This window comes from Limulus polyphemus, unplaced genomic scaffold (assembly GCF_000517525.1).
Source record: "Limulus polyphemus unplaced genomic scaffold, Limulus_polyphemus-2.1.2 Scaffold303, whole genome shotgun sequence".
Lineage (NCBI taxonomy): Eukaryota > Metazoa > Arthropoda > Merostomata > Xiphosura > Limulidae > Limulus > Limulus polyphemus.
Genome location: NW_013665913.1, coordinates 352,903 through 369,714, shown reverse-complemented (window position 1 = coordinate 369,714; position 16,812 = coordinate 352,903). Strand labels below are relative to the sequence as shown.

The following is a 16,812-nucleotide window of genomic DNA, read 5'->3' as shown; positions in this document are numbered from 1 at the left end:
ACGGTCAATCCCACTATTCGTTGGTAAAAAGATTAGCCCAAGAGTTTGCGGTGGGTGGTGATGACTATCTGCCTTCCCTCTACTCTTTCACTGCTAAATTAGGGATGGCTAGCGCAGAGAGCGCTCGTGTAGCTTTGCGCGAAATTCAAAACAAACCAAACCACATACATTTGATCAAACGAAGAAGATACACTGTTTATTCTGACGTGAATAATCCGTGATATCTGTTTTTCAGGTCTGTTTGTTTATTTTACAAACGTATCGTCCTTATTCCAAAACTGTGGTAAAGGCACACCACCAAGACGACTCGTGGTCATTCATTCATATCACACGTAATTTTACGAATGATCACAAAAGTCGTAAGTCCAAGGAAATTGTATCTTTTTTTTTTTTTACATTCATATTATCAAATTTTCTAACGAACTAAATATATTAACCACACCATATCATGAGATGCATCTTTTCACTAGTTTCTAACACTAAAGCAAAAAACGATTAATCAGGTCTAGATTTCGACTTTCAGAGATTATATTTAATTGTTCTTAATATTTATGTCACATGCTTCCACTATTACTATTCCTCCACTCAAAAATACCACCACGAGCTGGCTATCTGAGTTTCTAACAACATTTTTAAGCATCAAAATCAGTTCGCATCTAGAATTTGTACCAAATCTTCTGAAAGCAACCAAAGAAAATTATCAATTTGTTTTGGTTACGGTTTGAAGCGTATTATTTGTGAATAACTAATTTATTGCTTATTTAAATTACAAAATAGAAAGTTGACCATGATCTCGTAATGACAATCAAGATATATAGTAAAGACGATGTGTCCGAACTTTTGTAGTCGAGGTCAAATCAGAAATTCAACATGACTTTTAAATCCACTTTGTAATCATACTGTGAGCCACTTCTATGAATACATCAAAGTAATTAGAATTAGTTATGTTGCTGATCACGTGCTGGTATAATATTATATTTATCTTAAAACGTCACGTGATTTGTTTATTAAGTGTTATGAACGTATAGATAAGAAAAGTCAAGTATACCCTACAGTCACATGATTAAAAAACAGAACTATCGAATAAAATATTAAAATTATAATCGTGTAGTTATCCGTTGAATTCAAAACGGTACAATCAAGTTATTCTCATGCACCCTAGCGGACACATGTGAAACTATCACACCCCTGTATGATATCACTGATCAGTGATTCCCAACAGCCAATCAGCGTCAAGGCACTAAATTCCCCGGTTATTATGTTTGCCACAGTTCACACAACAATTTCCATAACCTGGGGCGTATCCAGTAGGGTCGAAAGACCATTCCAGTGTTTTAAAAAAAATCTAAAGGTCCACTAACTTCTGACTTGACTTTCGTGAAAATCACTTAAGTTCTTTCTGTAGAAAAAAAACCGAATTATTTTGGAAAAAGACCCACACATTTTATAGTGCTGGCTACGTCCCTGCACAACACAACAATGGTTGAGTTCTATATTACTGCTTCTGTATCCAAATTAGATAGTTACTCAGTTACTGGATGAAGTGGCTGCCGTTACTCCACACAGTACAAGATAAATTAGTTAGATTGCAACGTTAGCATCAACCGAAACGTTGCCGTTCCTGAGACAATGTATGATTTGTGTATCCTAACCCTTCCGAGACGCATTCGTGAAGATGACGTTGCACAGATCTCACATATGGTGCCCGTTCACAAGTTGCTAAATTGGAGTGAATAAAGTCACTGTATTATAGTTTCCTATACTATTTTTTGTCACGCTCTGACAACACTTCGTCGAAATGAATTTTTAGTTATAAGAATCTTGTTGCCATGGGTTGGTCTAGCACACAGCAGGTCGCGCATGACCGTACATTGCGACTATTTGATGTATCAATTTTCCACACTCCAAGCATTCTGTAGTGTCTCTTATTGCAAATTCACGCAACTTAAGACGTTTTTAGATTTTATTTTTAATAATTGGACAGTATTAATCTACATATTTGGTGCATGTTTACGTTCGCATTCACTGAGCACACTCGCAGTACATTCCGAGTTAGCCATGTGTGAATACAATCCCAGAGCACTGTGTGTGTGTGAATGTGTGGAACTGTATCAAGAAACTTAATTATTTATAGATGTATAATGGCCGTTTACATATAAATGTTTTAGATTAACGGGGTAGCACAGCTGAAGTTCTGGTATGGTTATAATATTATTGTAACGTTTTCTGTTGTTATTTTTGAATTATTCGGTGAAAAGAATAATGCAAAGTTCATTCGACATAACGAAAAGGGAAGCATTTTATTTCTTCAACTACAAGTTGATAAGCTGATAGATGAAAGTTCAGAGTTATGCAATAGACAGTATACTACAATTTAACTTAATTGCTAATTTTCTCTCGTGCGCACTGCACTTTATCACATCTCTGAAAACAAAAACTTTAAATTTACACTACCGAACTAACAGTTGAATCATTAATCAAAGAACAGTCTCGCTCTCATTGTTTCCTCAACCCCCAAGAAAGTTCCAGACATTGAGCTCATTACATCAAAGCATTCTAACCATAAACAATACAAACGTCTAAGTTAAAAAACAAAAACGTAGCCTAAACTAATGTATACTTTAACGAGTGGTCAGTGCTAGAACATATAAGTGTCACTTTTGTACAACAAAATATTTCAGTAATGGTATTCCAAAAAGATTTTTTTAAAAAAGTGTGTTTACATCTTACTGTTACATAGGGGCTTATTAAAACATAAGTTTTGCGATCTGTGTTATGAGCCATATCTATATGCGACTTAAAACATTTCGAAAATTACTAAAATTTGATAAGTAGAATCCCCCCCCCCCCAGTGACCCGGCGGTAAATCTGAAGGCTTATAACGCTAAATATTAGGTCTCGATACCCGTATTGGATACAGCACAGATAACCCATTAAAACAGTTTGATGAGTGGACTGATTAGAAAATTTTAGTGTTTATACAGAACGTCAAAAACCAAAAGTGGACACGTATCTAGTGGGCTCCACGTAGTCTTCATCCATCGACCTATTGTTCAAACCATTGTTGCAGTCGTATGTTACACGTCATGCAATGTTGAATTTAATTAACTAGTTTATCTGAAAAAGATTCTTTTCTCGCTAAAAATCAGTTTATTGGTTAGGCTTAACGATGGTAACTACTGTTGCGAGTTGAATGGACCTCATAAAGTGTTTATAGATCTAATACTTGTTACACAGCGTTAATCTACGTACTTCGCTAGTCTGTGCATGTTGTTACCCGAGTTCTGCACGTATGTATTAAATAATTATGGATGTTCAGATTACATCGAATACCTTGTTTACTTCATCTTCTACAGGTGCAGCAATCTAATCATGTAAATCATAATATTTCCTCAGGCATTCGCCCTGAAAAAAAAGAGAAAAAAATCATAATATATTATAAAACGAAAAATTAATTCATGGTGATAGTTCTAAACAACGTTCGACATATCTGACGTTCTTAATAAGTACGTATACTTTGTAAGCTCTCTAAACTAATTCAAAACAGTAAGTCAGTGATTATATTATTTTATGTTTTCTTCTTACAGAGTACTATTGAACCATCACCAGCTTTGCATGTTCTAGGTCAACATGGTCATTGTTACAAGGGTAAGTAATAATATCTATCATGTACACATTTCAATATTGGAATATGTTTATGTAATTTGTGAAGTACAAGTTTCAGGAGAAATTAGATCTGTTGTAGCCATAGTTTTGTGGAATCTGTGCGACTAATGAATTCAATGAGTATCTTGTAAGTTTGTATTGCAGTATTTATGTGTAATAATTCAAATTTCTGAAGGTAGAACCCGTGTTCGACTGTTTTATGTATCGATGACGAATTATGTTTACGAATAGAAACAGCCAGTGGTGATTCAGATAATTATAAGTTGTAAATACTACATCGATATCTTAAAAAAATTAACTTGTTCAGTATAAAACGTACAAGTAATGTTTTAAAGTGGTCTAACTTGTTTTTAAGAAACAAAACAAGTTGTATTCAACTTACACGTGACCACTGACCTCACTCGCGTGTAGGATCTACTGGTTTAACTGGCCAGGTGTTGCTACAGTGATCATTCGCTTATGTATAAGACAGATGGAATGTTAAAAGTTGGTTACTAAGGGATATTTTCTTTATTGTTATGATAAACATGATTAACCATAAGAAATGTACTAATATAAATCGCAGAAACTAATGACCTTACACAAACTCCGTTCTAGTTTCGTGCTTGTTTTGCCAACATGATTACTGAAATTGTCGCCTGTCAAATCTGCCAGGTGTTAAAGAAAAGGAACTTCTCGCATTTTTGCTGTTTTCTCGTGGTCATTGGTGGCAGGCATGATCAGCCAACCACAGACGTCGAACTCGACTGGTCCAAACATGTCGTTAAAATGTTTAATTTAGAACTGAACATTCAACCTCTCAGTAGTTGAGTCTTTTGTCTGTTATCCTTCTATAATCAATTTAATATGTAAGTTATCATAAAGTTTTATAAGATTATTTACGTCACCGTTGCTTGTGATTTGCACACGTTTCTTTAGAAAGACAGTACAATCTAAACTGATTTTACGATATTATAACTACTCTAGGGTGAAGTAAGATAGTTTAACCCCTAGGTATACCAATGGGGCCTAGGCCCCATCAACGCTTTTCTAAACTGTTTTTTCATCAAATTATTTTTTCCGATGACTTTGTTGATTACAGAGTCCATTATAATATAGGAGTCACACAAAAAAATCTAAGCAAAAATACCACCAGTATTGGAATTAATTCCTTTGGGGTTCCTTGTGTATTATTATATACAAAATGAGTTATTTCACTTGGTATTGTAACAGGTGTAACATGAAATTGCTGATCATCATTTAACACCTAGATCCCACCGGTAGTGAAGAGTATGAAAACAAGTTTCAGGGTTAATCTATTATATTAATTTGATTTATATATATATATATGTGTGTGTGTGTGTGTGTGTGTGTATAACATAGTACATTAAAAAGGAATTGACTAAATGTTTTGTAATAAGGTATCACTTCATTAATTATACAGAAGCACATTCGAAAACCTTAAAAATCCATAGTTAAAGTATGGTTTTCTAGAGGGGGATACCTTCTTTTTCGGGATCGAGTTATGCACTGAGGCTCGAATCCCCGACCAGCCATTATAATGTTACGGTCAAACCCACTATTCGTTGGTAAAACAGTAGCCCAATAGTTGGCGGTGGGTCGTGTCTAGTCGTCTAATGCTAAATTAGGGACGGCTAGCGCAGATAGCCCTCGTTTGGTTTGCACGAAATTCAAAAGAAACCAAACTAAACGAGTTATGCAATTTTAACAATAAGTTACATTTCAATATAGTTCACAAAAGTCAAGGTAACTTGGAAGATTCAGTTTTCTTCACCAGGAAATTCTCTTGAGAGAATAAAAACAACTTCGAACTCTCAGGTAAAATCTGCTAAGAATTCAGCTTGTTTGTTGTTTCAAAATCAGAAGTTTTGATTTGTTAAGTAAAAATAAAAAAAAATTGTACATCCCTGAAAAATATTGTTAATTCATAATTTAATGTCTCATAATACATATATATATATATATATGTTGTTAAGCGCAAAGCTACACAGTAGGCTATCTGTACTGTGCCCATCATGGGTATCGAAACCCAGGTTTCAACGTTATAACTCTTTAGACTTGCATCTGAGCCACTGGGGAGGGGGAGGGGGGGGCTTCAAAATGAAATCTATTCAAAATCAAGGACGCACGAGCTAGCCATGCGGCACTTTCTGTACATGACTGTAAACTCTGACATAATTACGTCATATCAGAGCACTGGTGTTTGTTATTATTTATAATCACAGATGTAGTAAATTACAAGATGAATTATGTTCAAGCACAACACTAAGGAACACTACTGTTTGGATATATGGAGATATATACATTTATTGTATGTTACTAACTACTTCGTGATCATTAGGATAAATTGTGTACTATAAACAAGTTTATAAAAGAATGTTGTGACAAAGAAAAGTTAAAAGGTAACATAAAAATCCAAACTTAGATCCAGCTACAGGCTTTTTAGTTGTTCTGTTTATATTGAGAATGTTGTATAATATATAGTGTGTCGTATGTCAGCAATACGTAATCGACTAGTCCCAGTGTGAAATGGATGTAACTTCCTTTGTTGTTTCCATCCGTATTTTAGCTGGTGTAGACAGTTCTTGGTTGGTTTTGATGTTATCTTCAGTTATGTTAGTATAAGGGTCACTTACCTCTTCATTTTTCATGTGATAAATATTGTATAATATACATGAGCTGCCTTGTAATAAACTTTACGTTTGTGGTTTCTTTGAACCGTGTAAGAGTCTGTTTTTTTTATCGATGACTTTATTCATTTTGTAATAGCGTTTATTGAGAAATGGACACACTTGGTAGTTCATTAGTGCTTCTGATACTAGAATCGGCATTCGAGAATCTTCGGTTCACTGGGCTCCTAGAGCCGCTTTTGTAGCTCATCGAAGGTCAGTAACCTGGAGGACACCTGTAGCTTGCACACTGAACCTTCTTCGTGCCCTTGAGGTATTTACAAATTGCAAACATCTTTGGTATCGTATATGAGTGACATCTTACGGTGGAGCTCGGGTTTTAACTCGCAGTAGGGTTTTTGTATGTGTATGTCTCGCAGGTGTTTTTTTAGTAATTAACAGTTACACGCATAATTACAAATGAAAAAAATACTGAAGGGACAGCGTTTTGTTGTCACATTCTTAGTTTTAATCGAGCAGACACTGCGTTTTACACGATCCTCAACTTTTCCATAATATCCAGGATATTCTCGCATTTACGTTCCATCGCCTGTTTCCCCACCTCATTGAAAAAATGCAAAAATTTCACTCGCAGTCCGTGAACCGATCTTCCAGTTTTTAAATGAAGCATTTTTTTCGATTACTTATCTGCTTTTGTCAAAAGCTCGTATTATTTGCCATGAGTTCATGATCACACCCTTGAATTTCCAGAATTTTTCCGTTGTCATGTTTTTGGTCATCAGCACATTATTTCCGTATTCAGCATCAATAAGTTTTTTTTAATGATTTTCTCGTTATCAACAGGTGACTTTAAACCATGACTTTTGAAACACTTTCAAACAATGTAATCAATCAACACAAAACATTAGACAGTAGGGCAAATGTGGATGAGGAGCTTACAGCGCACCCCCCATCTCCCAACCATATATACAGTGGGAGAGGGACACCTTCACCCACATCCTCACCCCTGCTTGTCTGGCTTATTTCCATTTTCCAAAGTTAAGAGTCCTGGATAGGTAGTAAAATGGTTATCGTTATCTATGTACTATCTAAAAGATAACCCAAAGCTAGGATTGCAGAAGCAATGGGGAAAATCATGCAAACTGCTTTAGGGATAAAAGAATGGGTTTTCAAAAAGCACAACTTTAGAACTGTGCAAATCAACTTCTGAAAAAGTATCCAAGTAAATGGCTTTCCATTTGAAAAATTTAGAAGCTTCACATATCATAGGACCTTGCATGTAAACAATTAATCATGCATATTGGTATTGAGAAATGAAGAAAAACTAGGTGATCAGTTTCAGTATAGGCCCAATTTTATATATATAACATACATTTTTTAACGAGAAGTCCTCATGAGAAAAGGACATTTGCACTCAATATTATTGATTATATCTAACTAACACATAAAATATATTGGATTTTACATACAATAAACACAAGAGTCTTAATTCAAAAAGCAAGACAATAATTGCAGTTTATTGATGCTCAGCCTGGCATGGCACGGTGGTGAAAACAGTTGATTCACAATTTTCAGGTCACAGGTTCCAATTCCATCACTGGACGTGCTTGCTCTTTATGCCATGAGGACTTTATAATGTAATGGTCAATCCCACTATTCAATTATAGTAGCCCAAGAGTTGACAGTGGATGGTGTTGACTAGCTGCCTCTGCTGTTGTCTATCATTTCTAATTAAGGGATGGTTAACATGTTACACTTATATAACTTTTTAATTATTCTACTAAAAGTATCATTGATTCATATATAAACATAACTTAATTGAACATGGACCCAAAAATTTATAAACAACACTCAGCTAAATATTCTTGGGATTAACTATAAAAATAGTTTCAAGTCATAGCTTACTTTTAAAATACACCTTTAACTGTCCAATAACTATTCTTGTTTTACCAGAGAACTAGCTATTCAGGTCACAGTTTAGTTTAAAATACACCTTTAATTCTTCACCACATTTCTCTATGAAGATCCATCTTCAGAGAATTTATCTTTAAACTCTTTTTTTTTATAACTTGCAACTGGAAACTTAAGAAGATATGTTGTAGCTTCTGATTTTAAGAATGAGAATCCCATACATTTCATTTTCCAGTTTAACAGCTTGCATTCTTATGAAAAGCACTAGCAGGGTAGTATAACAGATCTTTATTGCTAAAAAAATCTAAAATATACTTTAATATAGGCAAAAAAACCCACCTTAATTTGTATTGCAATGAAAACTAAAATCTTCACAATAACACATGTCAAATTACATTCTAAACTAGAAACTTTCAGGTAGTGCCTGAATACTACTCATAAGATACCAGTATATTTACGTGTAAGTGCTAAAGCCAATAGGCTACTAGGAGATAACCAACAACTAATATAATTGTGATAAATGAAAACATCTTTGTATAATTGAAAGGTGGGGCTCCCTGCAAACACACATATTTCAATCATCAGTGCTTTCAGTACAGTAATTACTAAGCTTAAAAACATTATTTACAAATGAAAGTTGTAAAGGGCAATATTTGAATAATACTCTTTATATTTTAATAAATGTATAACCTATTTCATACTATATTTTTAATAACACATTCTTATTATTGTTACATACACTTAATGAACTTAAACAACTGAAGTTTAACCTCAATCCTTTTCCGAATATTTGCTAATTCAAAATAAGAACAGAAAATTTTCAATTACTTTGTCCTTTTGTCTGTATATATCATTAAACTCCCATAGGTTTAAAATTGTAAACATTCAATGTAACTGTATTTGTAACCATAATGTTAAGATTTACGTTAATGTATTAACAGCAATGGAATATGGTATTTGAAATATGTCTGTGATTAATTCTGAGGAATTACATGTTATGACAGTTTTGTAGATCGTATTGTGCTACCAAGGAATGTTTGCTTCTCTACAATATATGGACATGGTCTTGGACCCAGCCATATGACCTATTGTAGTAAGCAATATCACATTTACATCTTCTGTAATGTACATTTTATATCTACAAAATTAAAATAACTTGGAACATCTTTATCAGTCCTTGGGACTGTTTTTTTCTAGCAGGTTCATGTCACAGCATCTGTGTACTCATTTGTGGGATAGTTTTATCGTGCCCTACTTTAGGTAGTGTATAGAGGACTGTTGTATGACTTTCACATGGACAGAGATATTTATGGATTCTTGTGATCGGTAAGCAACAGAGAAAAGGTGAATTGTTAAAGTAGTTTTGGCATTTTCAAACAGATTGGCTTTGATCTTGAAAGAGTCAAAACTTGCTGTATAAGTCTTGTCTTCATTTCCTGTGTTCTTCAGCCTGCTGGTCATGCATGTTATGTTTAATTTTTATTCATTCTGAAGTTAAGTTTATTTTTCTTTGGTTTTATTTCAGTACAACATCTTTTATTATTATTTTCCATCTACTTTCCACTACAAATCAATAGCCTACCAACTGATCAACTACTTTTTTCAATAAAGTTTTTAGATTTATTTTAACTTCAACACTGTGTTTTGTCTCTTTTACTCAATCTACAATAAATCACTACACTTGTTCTTTAACAGACTAGATCCTCAGTCATTTCAAAGATCAGATAGTTGTTTGCCAGTTTTATCCTTGAGTTACTATAGGTTACCTCGATCAAATACATCTTGATTCTACTGACCAGGATCTAGTTATCACACAATTGGTAGTTGATTGATTTCTTCAGTTCCTCCAAGTAATATTTTTCTCTTGTATTATTGGTAAAAAATTTCTTTACTTGACCTTATTGTGTACCAGCCACTACCATGTAAGCCACCACTCTGATGGAGATTAGCTTGCAGTAAATAGTGAATTTGAACTTTATATCACTGTTGTTGCTGTAGCTAAAAGTGTGAAAGTTTTAGAAGCAGATCTTAGCTCGAGTATCAGTATATTAAGTTTAGATATCCTACAGAAGTTATCTGCTGATACTGCCTATCCACAAGGTGTACTGCAACTGTGAGATGAAACTATAAAATGCTAACAAAATATGTACACATGCAGTGGTCTGCATGAATGTATGTGGATTATGCCATTAATTACAGTTTATCTTTAAAGCACAAATGTTGTTTTATGGTATCCTATAAATGAAAGCTCAATTTACACCACCAGCTGAGGCTGCAGTTGAAGCAATACCTGAAACACACTGATTTATTTGAAAAATAAATGAGTCTTGCTTGCTTGGATACTTACCTTTGCAAGGGAAAGATATATTTTGACTGTGGTTTGTAGTTACAGTACACAAGTAGTAGAAATACTGGATGGAACAATCATTGGTTATGTGCATGAAAGTGAAGAAACTGAAACTAGTGATGTAGCTAACATAATTTCAGCTGTGCCATGCTAATGAAAAAAAAAACATTTTTAAAAACCTCTTTGATTAGGAAGAATGCTTATTAGACATTGAACGTTACAGGCAACATTTTACCTGTGTGCAGATTGCTAGCAATTCTCTTAATTGAAACTTTTAAATGATAATAATATAGTCTTTGTAATCTATTTCTAGGTTTGTATAGCTATGCCTGTACAGGTGACAACATTCATTTCCAAAAAATTTTCTCCTGACTTTCAGGTAAAATATCTTATTTTTACTGAATTGCTCTTGCAAATACACAAGTTACCAGTACACCTGAGGTCACTGATTGAAGATTGTGTAGACAATCTAAGTTCATGTTCCAGAGGAAACTTGGGAGGTTACTGATGTATTTTTTGGAACAGATGGTTGGCTTGGAAGAGCAAACATCACCCAGCATCATATGAATACCAAAGACGTAAATCCTATAAATCAACTGCCATGCAGGCTTCCTTGGAGCACCAAATATATAGACAGAATATAGATACTGGATGCTGAATGGTAAAATTATTTAGAATTCAGTGACTACTTGGCTGTCATCAGTATTAATGGTAAAAAAGAAAAGGGGTATAGTGAAGTTTGGTGTGGACTTCAGGTGGGTGAATGTAGTAGCATACGTCAATGCATTTCTGTTACCATGCGTGGATGAATGTCATGATTTATTGAAAGGATTCTTCTGGTTTAGCTTACTTGATCTTGCCTTTGCTTTCTGATAAGTCGAGGTAGACAACAAAAGCTATGCCAAGACCATTTTCTGCAAATGCATGTAAGGTTTCCTGGAAAAATTGTGAATTGTCTAAACATCCTACTAAAACAAAAGCAGTATAAGCTTGGCCTGAACTTGTGAAGAAGGAATTCCAAAATTTTTCAACTTTGTACCATACTACAGATGCTTTTTTGGCCTGTTTGAAAAGACTGATGAATTTATGATCACACATTAGATTACAATGTCACAGGAGAATAGTTTTTTCCTACAGTGCAGACCAGGCTCTGATCCCACACAAATTACTTTGGAAACCTTCTCAGGTTACTGTAAGCCATGTCTTAATGTAATGTAATGTGCTGCCATCTAGGAACCATCAAACACAACACGTCTTTCTCTTCACATATCACAAAATAATAATCACTGATAGAATTCAGTTTAATTAAGCCTTTTCAGCAAAAATTCTGATAAGTCAGAATTAATATTAGTTCTGTTACTACAGTATTTGTCAGTCTACAGTTGGAGGAAACAACTCAACTCTTCCACTGCATATGGAGAGGCCATAGTTCAGCATAGACTACACAGTATTTTCCATGGAACTATCACCACTGAGATAAATCAGATTAGTCTTTCTTTTTTAAACATCGGACAAAATTTTGCCACAGAAGATTACTCAATAGCACAGAAAGCAAGAGTTGCAAAACCCTTTCAACTGAGTTTTGAAACTTCTATTTATCATATTCAGTTTTGTAAACTGTTGATGTACTAGACATTACACCTACTGGCACCAGCTGGTGTTAACTTTGTTGATCAAGTAGCTATCATTTGATATCTTGTGGATAACGTATAGTAACACTTTGTCCAATAGCTCAGAAAGTAATGGTTGCACAGCCCTTTTGATCTAGCTGGCCTTACAATCAACAAACTGTTCTTACTCGAAGAAAGTGAGTCTCCTCCTCTGATTCCTGATAAAAACCTGTTGCCAAGAGGTTTGTTAGTGACATATGGATGCAACTTGTTAAGATGTAGTATTCACTATTTCCAAATGCTTCTTGACTGTTGTAACTTGTATGTTAATGGACCTTAATTTTGGAGAACAAGGTAAAGTCCTGTCCAGTCAGAACTGAATGGCTTCCATGCAGTTGGCATACCAAAGTCACATCTTGTATCCATTCTGGTACATTTGTTCTATCATATCTTATCATAGCACCTCCTCTGTTGTATGGCAGCCTTTCATTGCTGTTGATATACAAACTTGTGTCAATTAATGCAGACCTTAACAACTCCACATATTCTTGTGGACATTGTAGGACATTCACTCTAAAAGAATTACCATACATCATGTCCACATTATGCAAGACTTCCCATCCAAATGTGACTATGTTTGGCAAATAACCTGTTAATCTATGCTGAGTTGCACAATATGCCATCATGACATTCAATATAATGCTTGTCCCAGTTGGTTCAGTCAAGATTAACAAATTTAGCAAGCAACTGTTGACAGTCTTTATTATTTGCTGTACTGAACCATCCAACTGGGGTTGATAAGATGAAGTATATATCTTCCCCACACTCAGCAATTTACACATCTCGGAAAACAGTTATTAAAGTTAATTCCCTGATTTCAGTGAATCTCTAAGTTCTCTGAACCAGTTATCTAGTACTTCAACACTGCATCAGCCACAAAAGCCTCTGCCCATTTCACGAGTAATTGATAGACACAAGTATATATAGGTAACCTTGTTCCATCTCTGGAATTCAACCATTGATATCCAGGGCTGTTCTTTGTTGAGGTGAACCAACAATTCTATGCTGAGATTTAACCTTTTTAGGCTGACTTTTTTTTCTGTGTGGCACACAATGTACAGTGTTGACACCAGTAATGAATGTCTGGACTTGTATGTAACCAGTAGAACCAACATCAAGCATTAGTACAAGTGTGGATAATAATGTCTTGGTGCCTTCCAGTTTACTTTCTATAAACTGCAGTAACGTATGATCACAAAACTATCTACTGTTTCATAGAATAGTTATTATATCCTACTTTTTGTAGTGTATAGAGGGCTATTCTGTGTCTGTCAGACTACATGCTGTTACTAATAACAGCTTGGTCTTAGCACATTATGCTGGTGAAGCATGATCTATAGATTGGTGGTTTACTAATTTGTAACTTATAATTCTTCACTGTTGAAATGCTGTTATATTTTTTTTACTGGAAACTTTTATAAAGCCACTAATGAAAGATCAATTTAATAGATTATTTATTTACTTCAATTTTGATCTACTTCCTCCTACAACACAATAGTCTGTGAAATGATAATCCATTTTCTCATTTTCATGGATAAATAAAGTTTTATTTTTATTCACATTTCAACACAGTATCTTTATTTTTTTATTCCACCCATAACATATTATATCTGTCCTTTCACATACTAGGTCCTCAAATCACTATATATGTGCTAAGTTTTTACTTGAATCATCACACTATTATTGATGCAGTTAGGTCAGTCTTTGTTCTGATGCAAGATAATTCTTAGTGTTATACTGCCAAGATTTTGAGAATTGCTTTGAACAAGAAATCCTAAAAATCCTGGGTTGCCCAACAATTAGTCCTTGTCTGAGCCTTATAGAAAGATTGTTGTTTATCCTTAGTTGTCTTTAACCCATCACACACACACACAGAGTCACAGATCTTGGCCTTGCACTGGCTTAGGAGGGAGACAGAATCTGCCATAATGCCATTTCTCAACTAATCAGAAGTATATCATGCAAGCATGACACTGTGTGACTGCCAGGAAGCCCTGACGTGACACTTTCTCTTCTTTTTTTTTGCCAAATTTTACCATATCAGACAAATTGGATCAGTCAAAATTTCACTCGGTCCCTCTGAATTTGAGAGGGTCCTCATGCACACTGGCTGTTACTAGTGGTAGATTGTTAACCAAACTACTTGTACTACATTAAACATTTTCACTGAATAAATGATGTTTCTAAAATATTCTCTAATTAGTTCAATTGATCATTCAATTGAAGAAAAATCTATCTATACAGTTTTTCCCTCTCTAATGTTTTGGAGTAGTTTTTATTCATTATTTTTCAGTAACATTGCAAAGATTGATACTTACAAACATTATTAACCCTAGCATTGAATCTTGCAATATATACATTCTTATTAACTGTAGTGAAAAGATGTACTACAACTAGCAGTTTGATTATATTTCCACATGAAATATTCTTGCATCTATCTTTGTTCAACAGGACTTTATATATACTATCCTTTATACCAGTATGTAATAAGGTGACAATAATGTATTTTGCAGGGTGACTATATTTGGATAGAGCCTCAATCCAAACGAGAATTTGATGTTGCTATTGGGGCTAGAGTATCATCAGCTGAAGGGCGTGGAATTCAAGTCATCGATGATGATGGAAAGGTAAGCTCATAATCTTTCTCATTTAAGGATATAAATATATACTGCACACAACAGTTAAAAGGTAATCAGACGTTGTAATTCTATACCTATGACAAGTTAATACTACTGTCATAAAAGAAGTAAATTTCTGTACCATCTAAAAAATCAGTCATAATCTGAAGTGTGAGAGAGTGGTTATTCAGATTGTGGTCTCGCATGATCTCTTCTCATTTTCCACATTGAAATGAATCACAGATTCTATAGGATTCCATATTTCTCATGAACTAGGGCTTGGTAATAAATACAACCTTCCTATGTCTATTGAAACATTGCATTAAGAAAACAAGCAAACAATTAAAGAATAACTTTTCAAAAAGGAAGTAAATATAGGAATGGATAATATCAATCCTTCAAAAACAATGCAAACAAGATAGTAGGGATGGTATTTGCATCATAAATAAGGTCATGAAACTTCCAATATATCCTCATCAATTCCTCTGAAAGAACTTCTTCCAGGATACTTTTGTATCTGGGGTCACTTTAGGTGATGTGATGAGCTACTGATTTGGAGGTGGTTCTACATTCTGCTGGTGACACTTTGAGACACTTTAGCCAATTTACAACAGGCTGTTTTAACTGAATGATATTTTTTGCTGGATGGTTTTCAACATAAATGAAAAATCCACAAGTCTTTTTCTGAGGTCTAATTCTAAATACATTGAGATTCCAACTGTAATATTTATTGTTTATCTTTTATTAGCTGGTAATTCCTGTTTCACCCTGAACTTAAGCTTTTTAAAGGACCTTCAAATTTTTGTAAGAACGTTAACTTCAAGGGGTAATGATAACATTGTGTACACTAGAATTATGATTTTTTTTTAATTACTACTAGTTAATAATACTTAAAAGTGAATACTCTGTTTGAAACTATGTCACCTCAGTGAAATTGGTTGACACTATTGTATTTTGGTTTTGAGTTACCATGTAATTTTATAAAATTTTAAAGTGACAAAAAGTAGCTTATTAGCCCACGAAGGATGTCCCTTCCAGCTCCCAACTATAACCACCCCTTAATACTCAAGTATTCATCCAATCTTTTTGTGAACTCAGTTAAATTTTGTGCCTCCACCATCCTTGAAGGCAGCTCATTCCAAAACCCAACCACCCTGTTTGAAAAGTAATACTGTCTAAACTACAGATGACTCCTATGCTGCCAAAATTTGAATTTATACCCCCTTGTCCTAAATGAGGTCTTACAAGTGATCTAAACAGTGAAACAATAATATCCCTTGTCTTGTATTCAATATTTCTGTAGATGCTACCCAAAATCTTATTAGCCTTATTGCTAGCTACAATACACTGTTTAGATGACTTAAGTGATTTCTCAATCACAACACCAAGATCTTTTTCTTCAATCACAGCATTTAACGTATTTCCATTTAAATTGTAACAATAATTTGAATTGTGAAAACCTACATGCATCACCTTGCATTTTGGATTGTTAATTAAACATCATCTACTATGTATTGGCCCAATGCATCAAATGATCTAAATCTCCCTGTAAGTCTGCAATATCTTTGATACAGTTAGCCACCCCAAAAATCTTAATGTCATCTACAAATTTCAAAATTTCATACCAAAGTCAATATCACTAATATAAATCACAAACATCAGAGGATCCAGTACAGAGCCCTGAGGCACACTGCTTGCAACTGTGATCCAGTCAGATTTATTACTACTCTCTGTTTTCTACTCTCCATTCAATTTTCTATCCAGTTTAATAACATTTCACACACACACACAGATTTAATTTTTGTAACAAGTCTTTTGTGAGGCACCTTATCAAATGCCTTCTGAAAATAAAGGTAAACCAATTCCACAGTATTACCTTCATCAACTCTTGCAGTAACATCTTCAAAGAATGTCAAAATATTTGTTAAACAAGACTTTCACTTAGTGAAACCATGCTGGTTCTTTGACAC

General features: G+C 34.3%; 1 protein-coding gene across 1 annotated transcript in view; it reads left to right on the top strand.

The window, feature by feature from the left end:
- LOC106457206 (myosin-VIIa) overlaps positions 1-16,812 on the top strand; it is a 135,781-nt gene that overhangs the window by 29,930 nt on the left and 89,039 nt on the right. Inside the window, exons 2-3 of the mRNA XM_013916600.2 lie at positions 3,588-3,648; positions 14,738-14,851. Of these exons, the coding sequence (XP_013772054.1) occupies positions 3,631-3,648; positions 14,738-14,851 (132 nt within the window). The 5' untranslated portion in view covers positions 3,588-3,630. The remainder of the gene's footprint in view (positions 1-3,587; positions 3,649-14,737; positions 14,852-16,812) is intronic.